We start from the raw sequence: 27,415 nt of genomic DNA on the forward strand, positions 1-27,415 counted from the left end.
GGGAACAGCAATGAAGCACAGTCCAGAGAAACAGGAACCATGGAAACAGCTTGACCTAGACATGTTAGTATCCAGCAGTTTTAAGTGGGTGGATGTTGGGTAGTCTAATAAGAGTAGAGTTGATTGTGGCCAATAGCATGCCGTTCTTCTGAAAGTTTCTTACTTGGGAAATTGCTATATTGCTGTGTTGCATTGGAACTTTGGGAGGTACTGCAAATAAAATAAACACCAGAATAAAGAGAATAAAGAGAATTTAAAAACACTATTGTGTAATCATCCTTAAATGACACATTTTCTCCATCAACACTTGTCTCCACTCCTCATAATATTTCTACAATGCGGTGAGGGACAGAGCAGTAGACACAATTTCACTTAGCAGGAAGAAATGTCCCCCACCTGCATATCAATGCCAGGCTTTGTTTACAAAGCACAGCTCTGTGTGTGCATTGTTCATTTCAAATTCAAACAAACCAGGAAATCGACAGCTGAAAGAAGAACCTGTCTCCCTGAATCTTTTCTGGCATGATTGCTACACCAGGAATTTTACTTCAGTAAAAGGATGCTTCTATAATGCTAGGCTTTGTCATCATTTAACACATGAACACTGCAGGTTAACAATGGAGCCGGTATGAAAATATGTGAGCCAGACACAAGATGGCAGTGCTCCAATGAATCACGTCTTCCCCTTCCACAGGGAGCATGCTAGAGACTGATTCGCAATCAAGAAAAACAGATTTAGACGTTTTCACAGTGTAGTGACCCTTGACTGAACACATACTGGATGACACTATAAGTCCAATCAAGAACCTGTGGCTAGCCCGGCAGTGGTGGCGCATGCCTTTAATCCCAGCACTCGGGAGGCAGAGCCAGGTGGATCTCTGTGAGATCGAGGCCAGCCTGGGCTACAGAGTGAGATCCAGGAAAGGCGCAAAGCTACACAGAGAAACACTGTCTCAAAAAACAAACAAACAAACAAACAAACAAAAAGAACCTGTGACTGAAAGCTCATAGACCCTACAGATAAACCCAGTATTTTATTTGTAACAAATTACATTTTAAACATGAATCTCATGAATACGCAGGAAAAAATAAGTGAGGTCACACAATCTCAGAAGCTAAAAAAAAAAAAAAATATAGCTGTCCCTCATCTCTTTATCTTAGCCTGGTATGTATGTGTACATGTGAACAAATGTGCAGACCTCATCAGAGAAGGTTCTTTATGCAATGAAGGGCCCCTGATGAAGAAACTCAAGATTGGACAAAGTGCAGAGAAAAACTATCTGTGGAATGCTCAGTCATATATGGTACATCTATAATGCACATACACACACACACACACACACACACACACACACACACACACACACACAAGGCTAGGGGCCCATCTTGAGGAAGGGCTAGAAAGACTGTAAAAACGGTGACTTTTGGACTAGACATGACCAATGCACTCGTGAACTCACAGCAACTGTGTTTGCCTACACAAGACCTGCACAATATCAAGCTGTCATTCCAGCATGGATGGGAGAGCCCATGACTCCCACCACTAGCTAAGGAACTATTGACAGTTGATGACTGTGAGGGGAAAGAGAATCTATTTTCTTGCTGGGAATCGCACTGGTGGGTTTCTCCTGCTCTAGTACATAGTCACACATCCACTTATAAATGGGCATCAGTAATTGGACTTAGTAGTTACTTAAAAGGACATGAATTTGGGAGGTAAATGTGGGAGGAGTTAGTGGGGGTACTCAAATTAGATGGTGTCTGACTGGTGACTTATTGCCTCTCATATGGTAACTTGAAAAAAATACCAATTTCCTAATTAATGAGACCTTTCTTTCCTCCAGTGTTGGGTATAAGATTTTTGTTTGTCCCTCTGTCTACATGCGTTTTCTGATGGAAGCTTCCAGGAAACATAACCTTCACTTTCCCTGGAGGCTGTCACATATTTCTTCACTCTGTTGGACTGCAGCAACACATGGAATATTGGGAAAGTGCACATGAAACAGACGTTGAGGTTTCAGTCTCCTTTCCCTATCCAGTCATGATATTAGGTGCTTTATTGCAAGCTTGCCATCTCTTGTGAATAACCTTGGAAATGGCTCCATTTTTACATTTACTGATTATCATTCTTGTTAATTTTATGAAGTTTTCGTAAATTCTGAACTTAAGTCTTTTTTCATAAATACGTGTCACAGAGATGGATACAATGGTACATCCGTGTAATCCCAGTTACTTAAATAGAATGAAGCAGAAAGACCATGAATACAGTAGTTTCAGTCTTGCATAAGCAACATAGAAAAACCTTTTTTCTCTAGAAAGAAGGGAAGAAAGAGTGAATAAGGGAAAGAAGAGATGAGGGAAGTGGAGGATGGTGCGTTAGGACGACAATTCCAGAATTCAGGAGGCTGAGGAAGGATGATCATGAGTTCCAAAGTCCAGCATAGGCTACATAGCATGACACTGTCCCAAAACAAACAAAAACAATAATTAACAAAGGAAAAGAGGGGGCAGAGAAAGGTGGTGGAGGAGGGGAAATACCCAATGGAAATACAACTTCTCAGTCTGCGATGGGCTATCTACCTTTAGAATGATTTTTTTTTCCTCTCGACTAAGGTCTGGTTAAGTTACCCAGCTGACCATGAACTCACAATCCTTACACCCCAGCCTTTCAAGTATCTAGGACTGTATGCACCTGCCCTACTCAAGTGAGTTTTAAGAAGAGCAACTAAAAGTATGTTGAATGTTCATAGGAAGATAAATTTGAAATTCTACTGAATTTTCATTAAGAATAGTCTTTGTTGTTGGCCTCCATTGGTTCCAGTGAGAAGGCAGGCAGTATTTTTAAACTTGTTTCTCAGGTCACAGTATGGAACCATTCTCTGGCTATTAGCAGGATATTTTTGTTACAGTTGTTCACTTAAGGTCTTCAAATATATCTTTGTCTCGATTTGCCTGCTTCTATTCTGCCAAAGCCCTAATTTTGAACTCGCCAAGCTGCTGATTCAACCTCATGTTGTTCGTATAACATTTCTCCTTACTGAGTCTCTTCATCATAGAAAATCAAGTGTCTAGGAAATAAAGATGCTTGTAATAAACAAAGAGATGGTTGAACAGATTACAGATAGTTATTGAAGCAGCTAACCTTATGAGACCATTGTGGAAACAATGACTACAATAGTGTTATGGATTGTGTGACTTCCTGTCTCAATAAATAAACAAAACAGTGATGTGTTTGACTATAAAGTGCCCCCAGGGGCTGTATATTGTAGGTTTAATCCCTCATACAATGGTCAGGGATGAGAAGTGATTGGATCATGGGGCTCTGCCTTCACAAATGGATTCATGCACTAAGAGTTCATGATCTGATGACATTGTTGAAGTAGTGGGGACTTTCCAAGACCTTGCTGGAAGGTGACTGGGGCTGTACTTTGTTCATGGCCCTTCCTGTATTAATCTCTACTTCTTGAGTAGATCAGCCTATGCCACATGTCCCTGATTCATAATGTTCTGCTCTGCCTTGCTGTGGATATCACTCTGTATAAATAAAATGCTGATTGGCCAGTGGCCAGGCAGGAAGTATAGGCGGGACAAGCAGAGAAGAGAATTCTGGGAAGTAGAAGGCTGAGGCAAAGAGACACTGCCAGCTGCCACCATGATAAGCAGCATGTGAAGATGCCGGTACGCCACGAGCCATATGGCAAGGTACAGATTTATAGAAATGGGTTAATTTAAGATGTAAGAACTAGATAGCTGGAAGTCTGAACCATTAGGCCAAACAGTTTAAATAATATAAGCGTCCGTGTGTTTATTTTATAGGTGGGACGTCGGACTGCCGGGGCTTGGCGGGGACCCCTAGAGAAAAAAACTTCAGCTACAATGGCTCGAGTTTCCACCTTAAACCTGAGAATATTTAATAACCAATTCTAAACAGAGCCAAAACCAGGTTCCTGCTTCATGTCTCATACAGGCAGCTAGACGCTGCAAAATGTGGGTTTGAGCTACTGGCAGGTTCCTGGCGTTTGCGCTTGACCTGCAGTATGGCGGGAATGAGGCATCTACAAGAGGCACATTATGCTGCTGCTGTGTGGTGGTTTTAGCCTTTGCTAGTATAAAAAAAAGAGAGAGGTTTCTGGGCTACACGCTGCTTTGATAGAAACATAGACCCACTATTTCTGAGAGTCGGCTCCCAGAGCTGGTAGAAAACGTACCACCACCATGTTGGGAAGCTGAAGTGGGCAGAGCCAGCAGCCACAGCACCCTTTTAGTCTTAGAATGTTGCAGTTTAAAGCAATAGGTTCAAGGTAATCTAAAAAATAAGCCACGTAAAGATGGCTATCACACAGACAATCTGGATTATGTTCTCTTTGATATTTGTAACTGAAAAAAAAACATTTGATTGTAAAAGATGTTGAGTTATGCCAAAATGTATATTTTAAAGGTACCTTGACTTCAAAATTTGGACTGCCGGGGCTTGGCGGGACCCGGAGAGAAAAAAACTTCAGCTACACTGCCTCCCATCCAAAAGAATGAATCCAGCTAACTATGGACTGAAACATAAGACAGCATAAGCCAAAATCTACCTTTCTTCCTTCTACCCGGTTTTTCTATTTGTCATAGTGACAAACTTGACATAATAATTATGGAATTTCTTTCTCACTTTCTTATGGCTACACTTACGCATATTTAATCATGGCTCACTCTCCTCATTTGCCCGTATATAGCAGAACAAGATACACTAATGACAATTTTGACTCTCATTATATCTCAGTAAACTACAGGATACCAATGGAAGAGTGGGTTTTGGTAGAAGAGGTGTGAACTCTCTCATAGCTGGGGAGATGAACTTTTTATTCTCCTTAGGGTTGAGGATTAGCATGCTTGTTGTTGACTGTAGAATGGTTGTACAATATTAGCAGGACGTGTAATTCCTCTATTGTCTTTATTTGAATGTTATGATTGTTAAAGGAAGTGATGCCCATTTGACAATGGATACCTTTGCCAGCTTTGTGTCATCTCTGCTTCAGTATCTGGAGGTGTGATCCCCAGAACTGACCTCTGTATTCCTCTGCCTCTGGGAATAAAAGAAATTGTGTAAGACTAGCAAGATAGGTCTGCTACAGCAGCCATCTCTGGGGTGCCATGGGGGCTCAGGATTCCAGATGCTAACACAGCCACTTGCTGCCACCAAGCTGCCAGCTCATCTTATTCTTAACAGCTCCTCCACCTTCCACTTTCCACTTTCTCTACTTTGGGCTAAGTGTGTGGATACATTCACCATAATTTCCAAGTTATACTTCATCTGTGTACTGGCATCATCCAATCTTTCTTCCTATATGTTAGCTTAGCTGACTTTCAGGAAGTTCAGGCTCCATCTATATGCAAGGACAAGGGCTTTGCAGAGCCCCCACCTGATGGTTTTTAGCAGTGCTCTTATCCTGTAAGGAAAAGTCACAAAACACAACAGAATCCACTAACGAGTTTTATTAAGACAAGGGGAAAAGGAAAGATGTGATCAGGCCTGCTGAAAGGACACGTGTATGAAGGGGGCAGGAAAACATAGGGGCTGTCTTTCAAAAGCCAAGTCACACATGCGTACACAGGCCCATGTGGCTATTCCACATGTGTGCATAGGTCACATGGTTGTGCCTTGCAGATTACACAACAAAGCAGCTAAGGGGCATGGGTCATACAGGAAGTATGACCCAGAAGGAAATGACTAGTGTCCTGCTGGGCATGAGCGACCATGGAGGGGAGGGGATGTAGTTGGAATTCCTATCACCACCTATGAGCTCTGGCTACACATATCTAATCCTTCCAGATTATTTTATTCTATATCACTCATGATTCTGTGTCTCTAATTATACCTAAAGCAGACATAAGGGGTAAGAGCTAAGTAAGTGATTTTCATTCCTAGTTACTACATTAAAATTTGTGCTCTGAACATCTGTAATTGAAACTAACACTTTAAATTAAGGTAGTACAAGTTCTTTACCTTTAGGTAAATTTACACATCTTCTCTGTCTTCTGTTTTTTGAGTCAAATACTCAAGACACAATATTTGAAGAAAGTTTCTCCTAACTACTGTTTACAAAAGAGATGGAAAGATGTTTTACTTCTGAACAAATCCTCTGGTCCAGACAAGAGCTAAAGCAGACATAATTACCCACTTGTCTGCAACGTGTCTGAGTGGGGCCCCTGCAGCAGGCACTACCTCATATCATAGGGAGCTCCTGGGATTTTGTTCAGCTTTTACTGTCACCCCTATGTTCCATGAGAGCACAGAAATACTTTGCTGAATCTTCCAGCTTAAAAGAAAGGTAGAGCTGATAGAGTTGGCTGATTTCTGGACAAAAAAAAGTGATAGAATATCAACCATTCTTTGCACCCCAACCAGAAGAACTCTGACAAATAAGGAATATGGTCGCTCCACTGGGACATTGAATATTCCAATAAAATGTAGAAAGTGATCTCCCTTGACTCCTATGTACAATCTAAGTTGGCTGCTTCCCATTCTTGTCTGGACGCCAATGGATGGACCTGAGTCACTTTCTGGACCACAATGGATCCTGTGGTAACAATCAGAACACAGCTGATTCTGTAAGGCAACAGACAAAATACTGTGACACTCAGGATAAGAAGGACCCAGAGACAAATGCAAGTGAAGTCAGTTTGCTTCTTTTCTCCAGATCATTTTCTCCTAGATCCATGTGAAGCTCTGCATGCTGGCAGCAAGGCTTCATACTTAGTATTCTTAACTATATGGGAATCATCCATACCAGAGAAGCAAGGCCACAAACACACACAGCAGGCTGGGGGGAGGCACATAACACATATCCCTCTACACAAATGTGTCTGCTGTGCCTAGGTTCTGGGTTCCATATTTTCAGTGACTCACGAAGTACATACATACTCCCTAGGTTTTTTATTTTTATTTTTGAGATTATGCTTAAAACATTTCCCTCTTCCCTTTCTCCCTCCAAGCCCTCCCACATACCCCTCCCCACTCTCTTTCAAATTTATGGTCTCTCATTTTGTTAATTGCAATTATATATATGCAATATATGCATATATATACATGTGTGCTTACATATATATATATATCCTGCTCAGTCTGGATAATGTTACTTGTATGTCTGTTATCTGGGCTGACCTTTTAGTATTTGTTAGGTCTGTAGGAAAACCCTAAGCACCCCAAAAGGACAGGCCACTAAGTCCAATCAGCTGAGGATTACTGGCAGACACTTTCCTCAGTCTTCAGGAGCCTGTGAGAAGGGTTTCTATCAGCCAGGAAGAGCCACTTCCTATTTCCCCTTCCTCTGGCTGATGAGGCATCTGGCTCCCTGTTGACATGTACCTCTGGTGCATACCAAAGCCAATGCTAATCTCCAGGCTCCTGGGGTCCCTATTGACATGTAATATCAAAGTCCTCTCTAGCCTTCTGGTTTTTTTCACTTCCCCTATACCCTAAACTTCCAAGTTGTTCCAGTTCACAGGATTCCCTCCCTGCACCCTGCTACTACAGGGTTTTCTTTATAACCCAGGATGTTTTCCCATCTCCTGCTCTTTTCTCTGCTCCTAAAAGAGATATCTCCAGCCCTTGTTAGTCTCCTCCTCTCCTCTCTGCCCCAGAGTAGTACCCATGGCTGCTTTGGACTTCTGCAGAGACCTCTGGCTATTTTCTCTCTTTCTCACATCTATAATAATAACCTTTTTCCCCACCTGTAAATTGGTCAGTTTGGTGGTTTCTCTGTGCCCTTGCTCACAGCACTGGAAAACCAACTGGTGTGCTCTTCTCTGGGGAAGACTGGTTTTGGTTTTTGTCTTTTGCTACCACCCAATCAGAAAATGAAGGTTCTTGGGTTCCTAGACCACAAGGCTTTTCTGTGCTGGCTAGGGAAGTGTGGCTAACCACACACTGCTGCTCCACCTGCTGCCCTTCCCCTGGCATAGACAGCACTAAACATGAGCCTAAGAAAAGCCACTAGTGCTGAGGCTGGGTGCCACAGACAGAGTCACATGACACACACTGATGGTATTCACTGAAATGATTTGAGGACCCGCTTAAAATAAAATTTATTATATGACACAGTAGATTTATAAAATTAAGAGTGTTATAGAGTGTGACAGGGAAAGACAGTACAAAGCTTCCTCCAACTTGTATTCTTGCTGAGGCCATTTTTAGAATTGCCTAGGATATCCTTGATGAGAATCACTGTGGAAAATTACCCAGAAACTACTAAGATAAGCAGTTAGCTGGAGGGGGGTTCTGTGCAAACAAGCAGTTTAACAAAAGCTAAGATAAGCTAGCTGGGACATCTTGAATTTGGGTTCCTAGAAGAGAGTTAGGTAGTTTTCCACAGGGCTTCTCATCAAGAAGATCAAATTCTAGTCAAGCCTAAACAAACTGGCCTCAGCAAGAACACAAGATGGAGGACCCTCTGCACTGTCTTACCATGTCACATTCCCCATTGGTTCTATGGGCTGTGTCAATCATTTCCTTGTCTTGTCCTAGGAGGGAGACACAGATGGTCTTTAAAACCAGTAGCTTAACTGAGTTTACTCTGTTGGATGTAGTTGGCAATGCAGTTGAAGATGCAGGGTTCTCTCGTTAGCCTGATCAGGATGAGAATCAATGAAATGACTAATGCTGATAATAAAGTGGGGACCAGGTAAGAGAGACTGATACCAATTATCTGATTTATGTCTCCTTTCTTCCCTTCTTTGAGATTTTCTCTTATCAATCCCTGACTACTTGAAATATAAACCATGGATCTCTCTAAAGCAATATAGAATCCTATTTGTTTCATCAAGAGAAGATCTAAGCCTTCTTGGGTTTCCAGAATTACTTCTGCTAAAGAGTCTACTTGTTTATCTCATCTGGATATGGAGTCTTCTAATATCCCTAAGTCCTTGTAGTGCTTTGAATAGGCATAGCTTTTGTAGACTCATGTATGTAAATACTTGATCCATAGAGAGTGGCACTATTAGAAGGTGTGGCCTTGTTGGAATAAGTGTGTCACTGTGGAGCCAGGCTTTGAGTTTTTTATGTTCAATCTATGCCCATTGTGGCACACTGTCTTCTGCTGCTTACAGATCAAGATGTACAACTCTCAGTTCCTTCTCCAGCACCATGTCTGCCTACATGCTGCACGTTTCCCACCATGATGATAATGAATAAACCTCTGAAACTGTAAGCCAGCCCTAATTAAATGTTTTCCTTTAAAAGAATTGTCATGGTCATGGTGTCTCATCACAGCAATAGAAATCCTAACTAAGACAGTCCTGGTCCACTTGCTTATTTAATTCTCTGAAGTTTGATCACTGACTATAAAAACCAATGTTCCTATGGCTGTTGCCTGAGCTATATTGGCTCCAACCAGAAGTGGAATGAGGAGAGGTATGCCTCACTTCTCAAGTCGAAGCCTGAGGTTCATCTTAAATGTGCTCTCTCATCTTCCCCATCATATAAGTACACCTGGGGTAGGATGTACACTAGTACACATAGGAGGGGCTTACTGTTTTGGAATGCCTTGGGGGAGGCACATTTGGTTAAACCATTTGAGCATGCCCACCAAGTGGTCTCAGGGGCCATAAAGTATCCTGCTGATAAGAATTTGCCTGGAGAGTAGAATAGCAAGCATTAGAGTAAAGTGAATTTTCTAGGTCAAATTCCTGGACAGCAGACAGGTTCTAGCTCCCAGTAGGTCCCTGGTGTTAACTTAGGCTTTTCACAGTTACAATTGTTTTTATTTTCTGGTGCAATGATGGTCTGGCTAGTCCCTAGCCTTATGTAGTAAGGGGGTTGAGGGTTCAGGCACAGTCAGAAATTCTGACCAATTTCTGGATAGAAATGATTAAGCAAAGAGTGAACCTTGTCAAGGGTAAAGAATATAGAAGGATTAATGATTACATTTCTCCTCTGGTATCATGAAAAATATCTTCCAGTATTATGAGCACAAGTCAATAGAGGTCAAGGCACCCACTCATCTTCTCCGTGTTCAATGAGATACTTAAATGTTGTCTTCAGCAATAGTGCCTTGTCATCAGTTTGTGGACAACGACCAACAGCCTTGGCAACAGCCTAAGCTGTTTGGGGATTTGATTTAATGTAATCCATTCCTGGAACTGGGAGTTCCACTCAATGGTGAATGATATCTAGTTGGAGCTATATCTAGTTTCTGGCTATTATGAATAAAGCCACTATGGCTGGGGGAGTTTGAAAAGGGGAACTGGAGGGATCAGGTGGTCGTGGGATGGAGGGAGAGAGTACAGGGAGGAGAGACAACTGGAATTGAAGGGCACTGGGGAAGTGACATGGAAACCTAGTGCAGTAGAAACTCCTAGCATTCTATGAGGATGACCCTAGTCAGGAGGATCCTCCTAGTAATGGATGATATGAGTCTGAATCGGCCATCTTCTGTAACCAAGCAACTTCCAGTGGGGGGACTGGGACATCAACCCAGCCACAAAACCTGCAATATTTCCAGCTGTAAGATATACTGGGGTAATGGAGGCATAGAACTTGTGAGAGTGGCCAACCAATGACTGGTCTAATTTGAGGCCTGTACCATGAAGAGGGAGCCCAGGCCTGACACTACCTGAATGATCATGAACTGGAGGCTAGATAGCCAAGAGACCTAGAATAGTATATATATATATATATATATATATATATATATATATATATATATTCAGATTTATCCTCATATATCAGTGCCTAGCTTAATTGTCATCAGAGATTCTTCCTCCAGCAGCTGATGAAAACAGATACAGAGACCCACAGCCAAACACTAGACAGAGAGAGCCCAAATTGGAGATCCCCACCTGGATCCTTCCTTGGAGCTCAGGCAATGCCACAGAAGAGGGGGGGGGGAAGAATTGTAGGAGCCAAAAGGCTAGAGGACACCAGGAGAATATGGCCCGCAGAATCAACTATGCAGGTTTCATAGGGGCTTACGGAGACTGAAGCAGCAAGCATGGATCCTGCATGGGTCTGCACTAAATCCTCTGCATATTTTATGGTTGTTAGCTTGGTGTTTGGGGGGACTCCTAACAGTGGGAGAAGGGGTGTATCTGATTCTTTCACCTACTCTTGGGACCCTTTTCATTTTCCTGAGTTCCTTCACCCAGCACTAATATAAAGTTTTGTGTCAAGTCTTTTTGTATCTTATTATGCCCTGTTTGGTTCATATACCTGGGAGAACTGCTCTTTACTGAAGGAAAATGGAGGAACAGTGGATCTGGGGGAGAGGGGAGTTGGGGGTTGAGGAACTGGGAGAAGTGGAGGAATGGAAAACTGCAGTTGGGATGTGTTGTATGAGATAAGATTGTAGTTGGAAGTTTTCCTGTGTCCCACCCAGTCCGTAGCCACTCAGACCCAAATAAACACACAGAGGCTTATATTAATTATGAACTGTATGGCCATTAGCTCAGGCTTATTATTGACTAGCTCTTACATTTAAATTAACACATAATTCTTATCTATGTTTAGCCATGTGGCTTGGTAACTTTTCTCAGTTCTGCCTTGTCATCTTGCTTTCTTTGTGTCTGGCTGGTGACTCCTGACTCAGCCTTCCTCTTCCCAGAATTCTCCTTGTCTGCTTATCCCACCTATACTTCCTGCCTGGCTACTGGCCAGTCAGAATTTTATTTATCAACCAATCAGAGCAACACACATTCACAGCATGTAAAACGACATTCCACAGCAAAAAGTAGATTTTTTTTAAAATTTTTTGTTTTGTTGCACAGGATATCAGGACATTTTGGATTTTGAAGAGGTTTCTATGTGCTGCTGAGTTTGATATGTAATCTTTGGAGTCCAAGTAGAATATCCTGTAGATATCTGTTAAGTCTATTTGATGTATGATGTCATTTAATTCTGATGTTTCTCTTTTTATTTTGTGTCTCAGTGACCTGCCTATTGGAGAAAGTGGGGTATTTAAATAGCCCACTACTAATGTGTTGATGTTAATCTGTGTCTTTAAATACAGAACAGTTTTTATGAAATTTGACACCCTCGAGTTTGGTGCATATATGTTTAAAATAGTAATGTCTTCTTGTTAACTGTTCCCTTGATTGAAACAAAGTGTCCCTCTTTATCTCTTCTAATTGATTTTAGTTTGAAGTCCATTTTATCAGATGTTAGGATAGTGACTCCTGTTTGAGTCCTGGTCCCACCTAATTGGAATACTTCTGTATTTGCTTTTGGTCTAAGGTGGTGAATATCTATAAAACTGAGATGAGTTTCTTGTAGGCAGAAGGTACATGGATTTTGTTTCTTGATACATTTAGTCTGTTGTTTGATTGGCTAACTGAGGTCATTGATATTTAGTGTTATTTAAATGTGTGTGTAATTGTGGTGATTGTGTTATTTTGTGTTGCTATTTGTGTTATCAATAGTATTTGTGTTTTAATAATCATGGCTTCATATTTCTTTCCACAGTCTCCTGTTCATTCCTGTCTTCATCCCAAAACAATTGCTTCCTATATTTTCTTTGGGTTTGCTTTGTTGGGTATAAATTCTAGGGGTGGATTTTTATCATGGAAAGTGTTACTTTTTACTTAACTATGGTGGATAGTGTTATTGGGTATATTAGTCTAGGCTGCCCATTGTGGTCTTTTAAGACTTAGAGTATATTGCTCCAGGCTCTCCTAGCTTTCACTTTTTCCATTGAGAAATCAGCTGCTATTCTGATGGGTTTTCCTTTATTTGTGACTTACGGGTTGTTGTTTTTTTTTCTGTTATAGCTTTCAATACACTTTCTTATTCCAAACACTTAGTGTTTTAACTATGACATGCCGTGGGGTTTTCATTGCTTGTCTTATCTATTTGGTGTTCTATTTGTTTCCTCTGTTTTTATGGGTATGTGTTTCCTTACTTTAGGGAAGTCTTTTTCTATGATCTTGTTGAAGACATGGTCTATAGCATTGATGTAGAATTCTCCCTTATCTATACCTATAGGTCTAAGATTTTTTTTTCAGTGTGTCTCATAGTTCCTGGATGTTCTTTCTGGTGTTTGTTTGTTTGTTTTTGTTCTTTAACATTCCCTGTATTTAGTCTAGATCTTCCACTTTAGGTCCTGATATCCTGTCATCTGCTTGATTCATTCTACTTGTAAGGCTTTCCTTCGAGTTTTTTACTTGGGTTGTTAGATTTTTTTTTAATTCCATCTTCATTCCAGCTTGAGATCTCTTCAATGTTTCTATCTCTTTATTGAATTCTATTTTCAATTCCTGGATTGTCTTCCTAATTTTCATCAGCTTTATGTTTATGTTTTCTAGGACACCACTCAGACATTTATTCTCTTAAATTATTTCTCCTGAATTTCATTGAGCTCTCTCTCTCTCTCTCTCTCTCTCTCTCTCTCTCTCTCTCTCTCTGTGTGTGTGTATGTGTGTGCTTTCTTTAAACTCCTTGAATTCTTTGATGAAGCTTATGATTGTTCTTTTAAATTCTCTCTCTTCGTTCATCAAAGTAGTTCTCACTGACCAGTGTTTCTACAGAGTTTTAGAGTGGATACTGACTTGATTTTTCATACTGTTTGCAGTTTTGCAATAGTAACTAGAAATGTCATTATACATTAGTTCTGTGTCTGATATGGACATAGAAGATTGTGCCAGGAGACATAATGTATGAGCAAGTTAGTCCTAGAGGTTGGAAATGTTTTAAGTGAAGTGAAGTTAAGAGGACAGAATAGACTGGGTTGGTATGCAGGATGTGCCTCATGGTCGAGGTCTGGAGTGTGGGGGTAGATCTGACTGGGTAGAGGATTTGGATGTGGCATGAGAAAGGCCTCAAGGTTTGTGGTCAGCCCTGTCAGGTCCTGGCAGAAGTCTAGAGATTGGTTGCAGCATGGGGAGGTGTGGTCAGACTAGGCCAGGGCACTGGATGTAGATGTGGGACCTAAGCTAGATCTAGCAGGTTGGGGGACAGGTATGTGGAGGGATTAGAGGGTCAGGTATACTCACCAAGCTAGAACCTAGAGCAGGATCACCTTCTTTTTGCCTAAAGATGCTCTAGGTCTCATCCCAGAACAGTTGACAGTGATGCTGATGAATTACAGAGAACTTAATGAATGGGAAAGTATGTCATGTCCTTGACTTAGAAGACACATGAACTTTGAATTCCTTCAGAGTCTTCCAAAATGTCAATGCAAAATTGCTAAAAATCTCAGGAAATTTTTTTTATTGAAATTGAAGATCAAGGTTTATGATTTACATAGAAAGCAAAGATACTTGAGTAACTGAACAGTTTTCCAAGAGAACTGTGTTGCAGAATTCACTCTGCCTAGAGCTGTTGTAAAGAACAGTAGCCGGAACACCTTGTTGTCAGTGGAAGTAGGATATAAATGAGTAGATAGATAGATGATAGATAGGTAGATAGATAGATAGATAGATAGATAGATAGATAGATAGATAGATGAATGACAGATAGATAGATAGATAGATAGATAGATAGATAGATAGATAGATAGACAGATATTGTATTAATGTAACTAAAATAGATATGACAGAGACAGGCTATACATAATGTCCCATTAATGTTTAACAATAATGAGGACAACTTAATGGGAAAAGAAAGGTGTTTTCAAGAGGTATTACCAATCACCCAACCTTGTCAGCTCAGCCATTTCTTGAATTGATGTTAGTGAAGGCCAGACTGTGCTGTGGATATCGTTCTGTATAAATAAAACACTGATTGGCCAGTGGCCAGGCAGGAAGTATAGGTGGGACAAGGAGAGAAAAGAATTCTGGGAAGCAGAAGGCTGAGGGAGACACTGCCAGCCACTGCCATGACAAGCAGCATGTGAAGATGCGGGTAAGCCATGAGCCACATGGCAAGGTATAGATTTATGGAAATGGATTAATTTAAGCTATAAGAACAGTTAGCAAGAAGCCTGCCACAGCCATACAGTTTGTAAGCAATATAAGTCTCTGTGTTTACTTGTTTGGGTCTGAGCGGTTGTGGGACTGGCAAGTGACAAAGATTTGTCCTGACTGAGGGCCAGGCAGGAAAATGCTAGCTACAAGACTGACTTGAGAAAATAAAGATACTAACTACACAGAATTCTTTCTAATAATTTGAAAATGATACAGAGATGAAACTTATGGCCATCTTGGTCTAAAAAAGGACTATGTTAGAAAACATATAGATTTCACTTACAACCATGTGGCTAGATTATTATGAACAACAAAGAATAATGTTTCAGAATGCTGTGTGTACCTGTGCAGTCTCCTTCCATGACACCCAATACTAGAATCCTGCTGCTCCCTGTTCCAGCTGTACCTTTGAGATTCATGTAAGGGAAGCTCTGTAGGCCTCTGTCCATGAACAGGCAACTGTCTGGTCAGATAATGAGATTGACAGGCATCTCTGTCCTCTGGCTACATCACAGTTTTATTTTTCATGATGCTGCTTGGAAGGAGTTCTTGAATATGGGGTAATTACTGGTTTGCAGAGACAAATGACAGGGAGGTTTCTGCCCTTGTTCTAAAGCCCAGGGCATAGATGCATGCCGTGGGATGGTCTGTATGTCAAATTGCTCTGATTGGTCAATAAATAAAACACTGATTGGCCAGTGGCTAGGCAGGAAGCATAGGCAGGACTAACAGAGAAAAGAAAAGAAAGAACAGGAAGGCAGAAGGAGTCACTGCCAGCCGCTGACATGACAAGTAGCATGTGAAGATGCTGGTAAGCCACGAGCCTCGTGGCAAGGTGTAGATTTATGGAAATGGATTAATTTAAGCTATAAGAACAGTTAGCAAGAAGCCTGCCACAGCCATACAGTTTGTAAGCAATATAAGTCTCTGTGTTTACTTGGTTGGGTCTGAGCAGCTGTGGGACTGGCGAGTGACAAAGATTTGTCCTGACTGTGGGCAAGGCAGGAAAACTCTAGCTACAGATGCAGATGCCTGAGAGGGCACAGAGGTCTTCAGGCTTAGAAGTAGTGCTGTGTGTAGAGCTTTCCTTCTTTGATATTGTAGTTTAAGTCTTTCTGTTTTCAGCCAGAGCAAAATATATAACAGGATATAAGCTGAGAAGGAATCCAGCCTGGCCATTTCCAAAGACCTTGCCTAAACCAGTGTAATTCTGTATAACTACAGTGGAGGTCAGTACCACCTCCGTCCTGGAATGTCAGGGTATCAAGACTCTGATTCCTATATCTTTTCCTCACAAGACTAGTTAGGAAAAGAAAGTCAAAAAATCACAAATTTGAAAAAATTCTCTTTCATTGCCAGTAGACTCTTATTGTGCAATGACATAAGCATCATTCTACCCACTATTGGGGTCTAGGAAACAGCTCTGAGGGTTTGTGTCAGGGCTGCAGGTACCTGCTGCACACTGTGCATCTGTAGCACAGAAGTAAACAGCAGTGTCTGCAGCCTGGGCAACAGTGATGGACAGGGAACTGCTCTGTGTGGAGGTGTTAAGGGTCGCTCTTAGTCTTCCACTGTGTTTCTCTCTCTCATTTGAACGTATTAAGATTAGCATGGAAGGGCCTCTGCCTGACTCCTGTCTGTACCACTGTAGGGTAGTTATGGATGTTTTGTAACTGCAGTTCATGGTGACATTTTCACCCTCCTGGATGCTCAAGGCCCAAGCATTCTCTTCTCCTACTTGGCTGTTCACCCCTACGTAGAAACACAGGCCAGAGAACAGGAGTCAATGGTGACATTTTCAAACTGCATTTCCAGATTAATAAGAAGGCTTCATCTCACATGGATGTGGACTATGAAATTTGTTGTCCCTGTTACCCTCACCAGAAATCCAAACTCACTTGTCAGTTGCAGCCATAGTGTCACCATCCACATTCCCAAGAGTCTGTCCATTCTTCCCTTTGAAGAGCAGATCACAAGAGATGCAGCTCCAGCCTGATCACAGGTTGACTGGTTTCTGAGCATCTGCCTTGAGTCTCATAAACAAGTTCAAACACATCCCTCCCCACCCCTTCCCTTTGTCTCTCCCCAACCATCTCACCTCCACCCTCCTCTCTCCTCCATCTCTCTGATTTCAAACCAAGGGAGTGTGAGGAAGGGGAGACATCTGGTGGTGGCCCCATCATCTTGTTAAGAGAGCATGGCCTGCAATGGTGAGGAGTGTGCACAGCTGAAACTACAAGGCTGTTCTACTCCCTGTGCTTATTTAACTATTGTTAGATTTCTTCAGCAGCATAGGGAGACAGAAGGCAAAAAAAAGAGACTAGAGCCTGATCTCTACAGGGAAGGACAGACACTGCCCTGTAGGAAAGGGGGTGTCTGTGTGGAGAAAGGATGACAGTGACTCTGTAAGGGTGGGGGAGGGGATTGTTTGCATCCATAAGAGTTAAAGCAGTTCTACAGTCTCTTTCCCTGCACTTCCTAGGATGCAGCCAAGGGACATCAAGGCAGTTCCAGGTGCCAGGGCCACTGTCCATCATGCAGCTGCAGGATGATAGAGTGGCTGCCTTTCTGAATTCTTTTCTTCTCTGGTTATTCTATTGCTTTTGTTCTTCATCCTTTGCTCATCTTGGTATCTTATTGGTTTACTAAGATAATGGTTTATTGTTGAGTAATTTGTCTATTATTTCCAGAGTTCTCCCTATTGTTCTGGCTTTCTTACCTGTGTGCAATATTCCTTTAGAATCTCCTGTAATACCGACTTGGATATCACAGATTGTTTCTACTATACTTAGGATAGATCTTTATAGCCTTTAATTTTGAAGGATGGTGTTCTAGATACAGTCATCTTGGTTGATAGCTGTTGTTTCCTTTCAGGGCATGTGAAGCCTGTCATTATGATCTTTTGGTCTTCAGTGTTTCTTGCCTATGTGAGAAACTCAGTCCTTTTCTCTTGTGACCAACAGTTTACTTTCTTTTTTCTATAAACTTGGAATGTTGACAATCAAGGCATGAAGAAAGCTTCTGATCTATACCTTCATTTTAGTTTCCTGTTTCCCTGGATTAACATGACCCTTAGCATCTTGAGAGCTACTGTGAAGATGGACCACAGACTTTGAACCACAACTAAAGCAAGAACATGGGCAGAACCAAGAATGGGATGGAAGGTAATTGATAGAGACTGCTAACACTTCCTCCTAAGAGTAGAGCAATGGAATCAGTGTGGCAATTCCTTGGGAAGATGGGATCAACCTGTGATAGGATAGGATCAATCCTATGATCCAGCTATACCACTCTTGGTCATACACCCAAAGAATGTTCCATCCTACTAGAGAGACATTGATCAACCATGTTCATTGCTGCTCTATTCATAATGGTCAGATATTGGAGGCATCCCAGAAGAATGGATAAAGGAAATGTGGTACATTTATACAATGGAGTAACTACACTTGTCTGTTAGTAAAAGGATAAGATTTAGAACATAGTAAGAAATTATGCTCCTCTAGCAAAGTGATGGTAGTAAATTATTCTCTAAGGTCCATGACTTTACCAGCCTTAGAAAGCATGCTAGGGGGCTGGAGAGATGGCTCAGAGGTTAAGAACACTGGCTGTTCTTCCAGAGGTCCTGAGTTCAATTCCCAGCAACCTCATGGTGGCTCACAACCATCTGTAATGAGATCTGGCTCCCTCTTCTGGCCCACAGGGATGCATGCAGACAGAACATTATATACATAATAAATAAATAAATCTTAAAAAAAGAAAGAAAGAAAGAAAGAAAGAAAGAAAGAAAGAAAGAAAGAAAGAAAGAAAGAAAGCATGCTAGGTTTCCAGTACCAGGTATGATTTCCCTAGTGAGTGGACCTTACGTCTCATACACAGCTATTGGTCACCAGCAGCCTGTAAATGTTTTGCCATATTGGTAATTGTCATGGTTCATGAGTGTGACAGCTGTTTAGGTCAGTTTATTGTTTCATCCCTTGTCCCTTGGCAGATTGCATAGTATTTTCTGAAACCATGGAAGATAGACCACATGAAAGAGCCTTTCAGGTAAGATCCAGGTGGAATCATCCAAGTCATGTGTCCTAAGTGTGGGGTGCCTTCAGCAAAAGGGGCCTCAGCCCTGAGAGGCAATCAAGGGCTACATCAATAATCTATAATGTTTTGGGATTCACTTAGACTAACTACCCAGATCAGTCATTCAAAAGGAGGTTCTTCATGCCTGGTACTGTTGTTTTGGTTAGTCTATGGTTCTTGTGGGGAGCATTTTCAGCCCAAATGGCTTAACTTCCTTGAAGATATAGATATGTTTATATATAAAGGAATATATAACATATTCTTTTATTAAGACTTATATATTATCATATTAAGATAGATATTATCTTATTACTATATAACTTAAAATAGTATGTATTCCTTTAAGATGTATGTATCTTAAAATATATGTATATATCATAAATGTATAACACATATACAATATAAAAATTATATAATAGCTGTGTATATATAATTTTAGGTTATATTTATAAAATATAACTACTTGAGCCATTATCAAACAACCCTGGAGTTCAGCATTTCTAGTTCTTTATTGAATTAAGTTTTCATATCCTGAATAATCCACATTATTTCATTAAGCCATTTATTTGTGTTTTCTTGGATCAATCAGGATTTCATTTCTGTCCACTACTAGTTTTTTAAGGAATTTTTTGGTAATTCACAAATTCTTTTACCATCTTCATAATTATTTGTGATTCAAGTTCTCCAGTTTCTTCTAATATGCTCTCATTGGGGGACAATAGAACATGTTAGGTTTTTGGAGAAGGGACATATTGTTTTGGATTTTATTATTATTCTGTTTTTCCTATGAGACATCCCATCTAGAGTTAGGCTGTTGATTTGTGTCTTTGATATAAGACTTTAGCCCACTGCTCCTGAATCCTGAGCTGAAACTGCAAGGTGATGGATTGGAGGAGCTAAGAATGGGCAGAGCCACACTGGAGCTGGGTCAGTCTTGCTGAGTGAGACCATGGGGACTGAGACCTTGCAGACAGGGTTCCTGGTTGAAATGTGACAGACTTGTGTGGGGTCTGACTCTCTTATAGTGAGTTCAACCCAATGGGCTGCGGCCCTGGCGGAAAAGGCCCTATGGTATAAGCAGAAAGACATACCAGGAACTTGGAATTACAATTGAAAGAGTTAGCATTCCCAAAAGTGGTCTGCTTGACCTCTTCATGAAGATTAGAAAATATATTTATTTATGGACATTAATTACTACTTCTTGCTGTGGGATGGTCTGTATGTCAAGTGTGTTGCTGACTAGTTGGTAAATAAAACACTGATTGGCCAGTAGCCAGGCAGGAAGTATAGGCGGGACAAGGAGGAGAATAAAGCTGGGAAGTGGAAGGCTGAAAGAGAGACACTGCCAGCTGCCACGATGAGAAACAGCATGTGAAGATGCCGGTAAGCCACGAGCCACGTGGCAAGGTATAGATTTATAGAAATGGATTAATTTAAGCTGTAAAAAAAGTTAGCAAGAAGCCTGCCATGGCCATACAGTTTGTTACCAATATAAGTCTTTCAGTTTACTTGGTCGGGTCTGAGCGACTGTGGGACTGGCAGGTGAGAGAGATTTGTCCTGACTGGGCCAGGCAGGAAAACTCTAGCTACAACTTCTATTGACACACATGAACAATTCTGAATGTACTTCAATAGTAGGAACTCCTATGAAACTAGTGCTGCACACCCAGATGACTAGTAAGTGTGGGAAGAACATTACAGTCACAGCAGAGAGTGAAAGGAAGATAGTTTTTTACCAGTTCATTGGCCACTACAGTAACCTTAACCATATGTTTTTAAAATTAAATCTCTTAAGTGAGGTTTCTTGTCATTTAAAGAGACACAATTTCGTGGCAACTTTCCTGGTCCTCTAGCTCCTTCAATCTTTCCACTCTCTCTTTCTTGCTGCCCCCTGAGCCTTCAGTGAAGAAGTTACATTGTAAATGTATCAATTGGGGCTGGGCACCTCTCTTGTTCTCTGTATCTAACAAGACATGAAGAAGTAGAGCACCAATAGACTTGCTAAAATGGAAATGGGAAATCTCATGAGACTACCCACTGAGAAACAACTACAGCAGTTAAGAAGTGCTGAGAGTGGGAATTAGTCCTCCACAGGAATGAACCCCCTAATTCATTATCAAGGCCAAATGACCAGCCCTGAAATTATATACCTATACATAACACTAAAAAGGTTGATCAGATTGTATTGATATATTTAGTCAGATGTGTGCCTGTGGCATGCGAATGTGTATGAGTGCATGCTTGCATGTGTGTGTGTCTGTCTATCTGTTTGTCTGTGTGTGTGTGTGTGTGTGTGTGTGTGTGTGTGTGTTTCAGTGTGTCTGTGTTTGTCTGTTTGTGTAATAATGACAGATGAAAAGAAACCATGATTTTAAGAGAACAAAGGGACTTCCATGACAGGAGATTGAGGAAGGAAAAGGAAGGGGGAAGTGGTATGATTATATTTAATTTTTAAAAGAAAATAAATAAATACAATATAAAAGAAAATATCAAATATCCTATAAAATGTCTCCTAGGGTCTTATTTTAATTCCCTAGGAACTTTCTGGCTTGCTTTGGTTTGAAGTAAAATTTAAAATGTACTCATCATTTCCTGACTTTAGAGCTATTTTATATGTTCTCACCTCTTTTAATTATACCTGCTTTTACTTTTTGAGGTTTCTCCACTGGGATACTTGCATTAGGGTTTGACTCAGCCCTTCTGTTTACAGCTACTAAGGAAAATTTAGTTATGTGAGGGAAGCCTGGGACTCTGAGTAGATGTAATTATTAGACAGATGTCCATGAGCACAGGAAGGCTAATGTAAGTATGGATGGAAAGTTCCTAGAGCATCTTAGTATACCATGGAACCAAGCAAAGAACACACAGTAGGTCAGGGAAGAATAAGGATAAGAGGAAAAGGACAAAGAAGAGTCAAGTGACATTTGCTTGTTTATCTCCTAACTCATGCATTCAGTAGATAATTCTGAACTGATTACAGTGGACTATTCACAAGTCTACATGCTAAGAATAAAGCTGCTACGAGTGGAAGACCTTGACATCTTAGAATTTTTATTCTAATTGGTGAAATTGACAATAAACACACGGACACACAAATGCACTGCATAGTTCAATTTTAGTAGTCTCCACATCAGGGAGATGAGCAGAGTGCTATAATAGAGTAAGTAGAATAAGGGAGAGCGATGCTAGAGCAAGAGGGGTGTGATAGAGTAAGTGGGAGCTATGGCAGTAGGGGAAGGACTGTGGTAGAGATTGAAGAGGGGCTATGTTAATGGGACAAAGGAGTTATGGTATTTTAAAATGAGGGTTATAATGCAGATAGAGGTGGGGTATGATAGAATAAGTGGTCGGCTATGATAGAGCAATAGGAGGACTATTATAGAGTAACAGAAGGACTATGATAGAATAACAGGCAGACTATGACAGGTGAGCAGAAGGAATATGAGAGAGTAACAGGAGGACTATGATAGAGTAACAGGAGGATTATGATAGGGTAATAGGAGGACTATGATAGAGTAACAGGAGAACTATGATGGAGTAACAGGAGGACTATGATAGAGTAACTGGAAAACTATGATAGAGTAACAGGAGGACTATGATAGAGTAAAAGGAGGACTATGACAGAGTAAGGGGCATGTAACTTTACATGGGAAGACCAGCAGAATCTGTGGGTTTCCTCACAGAAGTGACACCTGAGCTGAGACTTGAAGATGGCCAAGACTCTGGTTTACCAAGTTTTGGACAGAGAGTGTTTCCTATTCAGAAAGACTAGGACCACATCTGGGAAGTTCAGCAAGTCAAAAAGAGACCAGCATTGCTGCTGCAGAGAGTACCTTTCCCCCACAAAAAGCTGATGTTGACAGTTCAGGCCTGTATGATCCCTGTGCAACATTCTGTATCACCATCTGAACTTTGCGTTGTATTCTAGAAGGAACAGAAAGTCATCTAAACACTTTGGGAGAGTGTAGATGGCATCTGGTTTATGGTGCGTGTATTTTATGTGATAGGATATTAAGTTGTATGCTTGTCCTCCCACAAGCACTGAAACTACTTCTGAGGCTCTTTAGAGAACCAGCTGCTCTGTAACTGCTTGGAGTTCTCAAAAGATCCACCCTTGCTTCTCAAATTCTTGTGTTTGGGCATCAGCCTGATCTAATTAACAGCAAAGGAGAACTTTCTCTGTGCAGCAGAAGAACCGTTGTTCCCTGCACTTGTGCTACAGGCCTGGCTCTGTCCTCCTTTCTTCTTCCTCTTTCTTCCCTAAGGGAATCCTAGGAATGGGGACACTGGGCTCTCCTGTAACCTCTCCCTCCACACTTTGAGAAAACATTATGCAGAAGCCCTGTTTCCTGGCATGTCCTCTCCCCTGCAAATATAAAATATAGCGAGCTCTACCAGAGAGCTGTGGAAGAAAATGTGGAGGACAGAACTCATCTCCTACGAGAAGCAGACAACTTCCTTAGTCGCAGGCTTTACTGGGGGATCTCATGCTCTGCATGAGGCACTCTTGCATCAGATTTTGGTTTAGTCCCAGTAAAGAGTCGAGGATGGAAGACTCTACTTCTTGTTGTTCTGCTGTGGCTATTTGTATGATTTTTGTGCCAACTAAAGAAACGGAGAAGCACACAGCACAGAGAAACGAAAAAGATCCCAGAGGCAGGTGTTCAGCAGTCAAAATCCTGTGCTGACTTTATGCTCAGCTCCCCCATGTGGTTTCTGCCACTGTGTCACCCAGAGCACAGTAGTACACAGCTGAGTCTGACTCTTGGACCATGGCTTTCTGCAAGTGGAAGGAGGTGGATTCTTTATCATATATAGCTTCAAAACCACGGCTGCTTCCCTTGTTGGCTGTTGTGACTTTCAAAAGGAGTTCTGGACCTTCTCCAGGATATTGGACATACCAGAAAAGAGTCGGGTACCCTGTGGCTGAATAAGTGCAGTTTATAAATAGGAAGTCATCTTTTGAGAGAGTCACTTGACCTTGTTTCTGAGTCACTGAGTATCCATGTGTCCTCCCTGGAGGAAGAAGAGGATACCTGTGTCACTTTAAGGACAAAGCTCTTAGATTTAATCTTTAATTTTTTTAATGTATTTATTTATTATGTATACAACATTCTGCCTCCATGTATCCTTGCACGTCAGAAGAGGGCACCAGATCTCATTATAGATGGCTGTGAGCCACCATGTGGGTACTGGGAATTGAACTCAGAACCTCTGGAAGAGCAGTCAGTGCTCTTAAACTCTGAGCCACCTCTCCAGCCCTTAATCTTTAAATTTAATATTTAAATTTAAAAATTTAATAAAAAATGAAATATTTTTCTGACATCATAGAAGAAAGAGTGCAAACTTTAAGTCACTTCACTTACCAAGCATGAACAGCAGCATCACAGTCACTAAAGCTGGAGAAGTGTTCATCTTTAGTGTCACCCAAGTAATGTTCTTGACTCTTCACATGAAGAAATGATGAAATGACATCAAATGATGAACCTAGGAAGCTTATAATTGACAGAGATGATGATCTTATGTCAAGAAACTCCTCCCCCTGGTGGACAGAGACTAAACTAGGGTCTTTTGCATACCTCCCAGAAGTCAGAAATGTGCTCTCATCCTTGAAATCATTAATAAGGCACATAGCAATTCTAAGTACCCCTTTTAAATAAAAAGGATATAAGCAATGGTTATTAATATGTTCAATGTTGTCATTCTTAGGATTCAACCTGACATGAAAGTTTTATAGTAGAGCAACTGATGGGTTCTCTGTTTTGGTTTTTGCCATGGGATAAAATAGAGGCAAGAAGTAGATTTTACCAGTTCATATTCGTTGATTTGAATTTGTATCAAGATACTATGTGAGCCTAAAGTGATGGCTCAGCACTTGGAAGCACTTGTTGCTCTTGCAGAAGCCCCAGGTTTGATTCTCAGAACATACATAGTGGTTCTCAACCATCTGTAACTCCAGTTCCAGGAAACTGACTGGCTCTTCTGACCGCCATGGGCACCAGGCACACACATGGTACCTAAATACAAATGCAGGCAAAACACCCATAAGCATAAAATAAATCTTTAAATTTTCGTACAGGTATTATGAGATGGAATAATTACAAAGTGGCCCAGGGAATGCGTAATCATTAAAATCTGAACTTTTTACCATCTAGAAATTTGAAATACTGGGTTTATGCTGCCCTTTTACTTCGAAGGTCATTGACATCTTGAAACAATGTTTGAAGATTAATGTATAGGACAACCACAACAAAGGAAGCAGTTGGGACTGACATGCAGGATCCACATGTTGTACCATGCTCTATATCAAATGTAGGCTATGACCATTTTCTTAACTCTTTTCTGTAAAAGTCTTTGTGACCAGTGGTGCAGGTTTTTAGGAATCACAAAGGTGACTATCATTTGGGTTTGGGGTGACATTTGTGACCCTTCCTTGCGGTCCTGACAAGGGCATTGCAAGCAGGCAGCTCACATAACAGTCTTTGGAAAAGCTCCTTCCTTCAACTGTCAAAGCTTCTACTCATGAATCTGACTTTCATGGCTGCCATGTTTCTGTGGGAGCTCCTTCTGTCCTTTAATTTGGTCTTAGTGATATTTCATCATTGATAGAATTTGTCATCTCATAAAGCTATTCTGTCTCACCTTTGTCCACATCTGTTTCCTAATTCTTGTTGTTTTGAACTTATAAATGCCAGACTTTGGCTCAGAACTTTGTCTCTTACTGTTCAAGGTAATGAATGTTGAGCCCATCTGGATTATCCTCACTTACAACTTCTGAAGTTGCTTCAGAAATGTGTTGTTCATACTATTTTCCTATATAAGCTATAGAATCAGTTCTTAAAGCAATGTTTTCTTTCTTCATTCTTTTTTTATTTTTACAATTTCACAGCCTTAGACTTTTGCACAGACTGACACACTGCATATGTACCTCCTCCTACAAAGCAGGCCTCAAATCCCAGGAGAAAGTAATTGGTTACCCCTACAAATCGTCAGGTCACTATTGCTGCAGCAGCCACACCTTGCTTGTCAGGTTAGTCATTTAGAACACTAGGGCCACAGCACACAGCATGATTTTGAAAAAGAATATCACCAACTCCTGTAAGAATCTGTTACACAGAGCTTTTGGATTGCCATACACATGGACATGGAAGAATCAGCTCACACAGAAGGGAGATGAAAGCTTACCCTTTACTTCAGATGTTGCTCTCTGAACCTACTCATCAAACAGTTCCTTTTCCACTGATTATTTAAACCAAGATATCACAGTGAACAATACACCCTTAACATACACAATAAATGTGAATTTAAAAAAATTAAGCATCAATCAACAATGTAATATAAACTTCCTTGGTCATTTTGGCCTTATCGTATGTATTTTTAATATCTATATGTTAGTTTCTACTCTGAAACAATGTGACAAATGTTGTCCTAGAATGTCTGATGTAGCAAAAAGGGTGTCACTCCAGCCCTGGTGTCAGGTTTGAAGACAGGCTGCAGGTGCCTGGGGAGCAGTGTGTATCTGTTGCACAAAAGTAGATGGCTGAATCTGCAGGCTGAGTGGCTGTGACGTACAGGGTAAGGTGTTTGGCTTTCTTATCCAACAGAAGGGTGAGTCTTTGGTTCTGCTTTCTTTCTGCATTTGAACGGATGTCAATGATGAACTGAGGATGATTCCCAGGCTCTTGTTTATACCAAGGGAAGTAGGCTGAGGCACTGTCTGTGTAAGTACAGTTGATGACAGCACTGTCTCCCTTCTGGACACTCAGGGTGGAAGGATGCTGCTCCACCTGCTCAGCTCTGCTCTCCCCTGTGCAAAAAGATGGAGAAAAAAGACAAAGGTTGTCAAGTCATTTTTCTTCCTTATCTTTTTCCTGTAGTAAATAGAGAAAACCCAAATGAAGCCATTCTCATGGACATCTAAGGACCTCCCACTAACATACCCAGTCATCTTACACTCCTCAACTCACAGTTCATCTGCAGCCAGAGGAAAATGAATAAAGTATGAACAGTTCTCTTCATTGTGCTTCCTATGAGATCAGTTGTTGGTGCTTGGACATTACCCAGCAGTGTCCTTTGTTGTTATAACAATCATACATGCTGAGTTATTTGCCCAGCCAATAAGAAAAAGTCTGTTCATTTAAAATTCACTAAAATGGCATTTCCGTGCATCAGCTGAGGTGCACTGCCACCCTGTGGTAGGATTTCTTTTTTTTTTTTAATTTAATTTTATTTCATTTTACAATACAATTCAGTTCTACATATCAGTCACGGATTCCTTTGTTCTCCCCCCCCATCCCCCTCCCCTTCCCCCCAGCCTACCCCCTATTCCCACCTCATCCAGGGCAAAGCCTCCCACGAGGACTGAGATCAACCTGGTAGACTCAGTCCAGGCAGGTCCAGTCCCCTCCTCCCAGGCCTAGCCAAGCCACCCTGCATAGGCCCCAGGTTTCAAACAGCCAACTCA

General features: G+C 41.2%; 2 gene segments (V, D, J or C); both read right to left on the minus strand.

The window, feature by feature from the left end:
* Positions 1 to 23,647: 23,647 nt before the first annotated feature.
* On the minus strand, positions 23,648 to 24,366 carry LOC131919015 (T cell receptor alpha variable 9-2-like). The segment is given in 2 exon segments: positions 23,648 to 23,967; positions 24,318 to 24,366. Coding segments are annotated over 2 exon segments (369 nt in total).
* Positions 24,367 to 26,055: 1,689 nt separating this feature from the next.
* On the minus strand, positions 26,056 to 26,970 carry LOC131919016 (T cell receptor alpha variable 13-1-like). The segment is given in 2 exon segments: positions 26,056 to 26,758; positions 26,919 to 26,970. Coding segments are annotated over 2 exon segments (402 nt in total).
* Between the last annotated feature and the right edge of the window lie 445 nt (positions 26,971 to 27,415).

This window comes from Peromyscus eremicus, chromosome 9, assembly GCF_949786415.1.
Source record: "Peromyscus eremicus chromosome 9, PerEre_H2_v1, whole genome shotgun sequence".
Lineage (NCBI taxonomy): Eukaryota > Metazoa > Chordata > Mammalia > Rodentia > Cricetidae > Peromyscus > Peromyscus eremicus.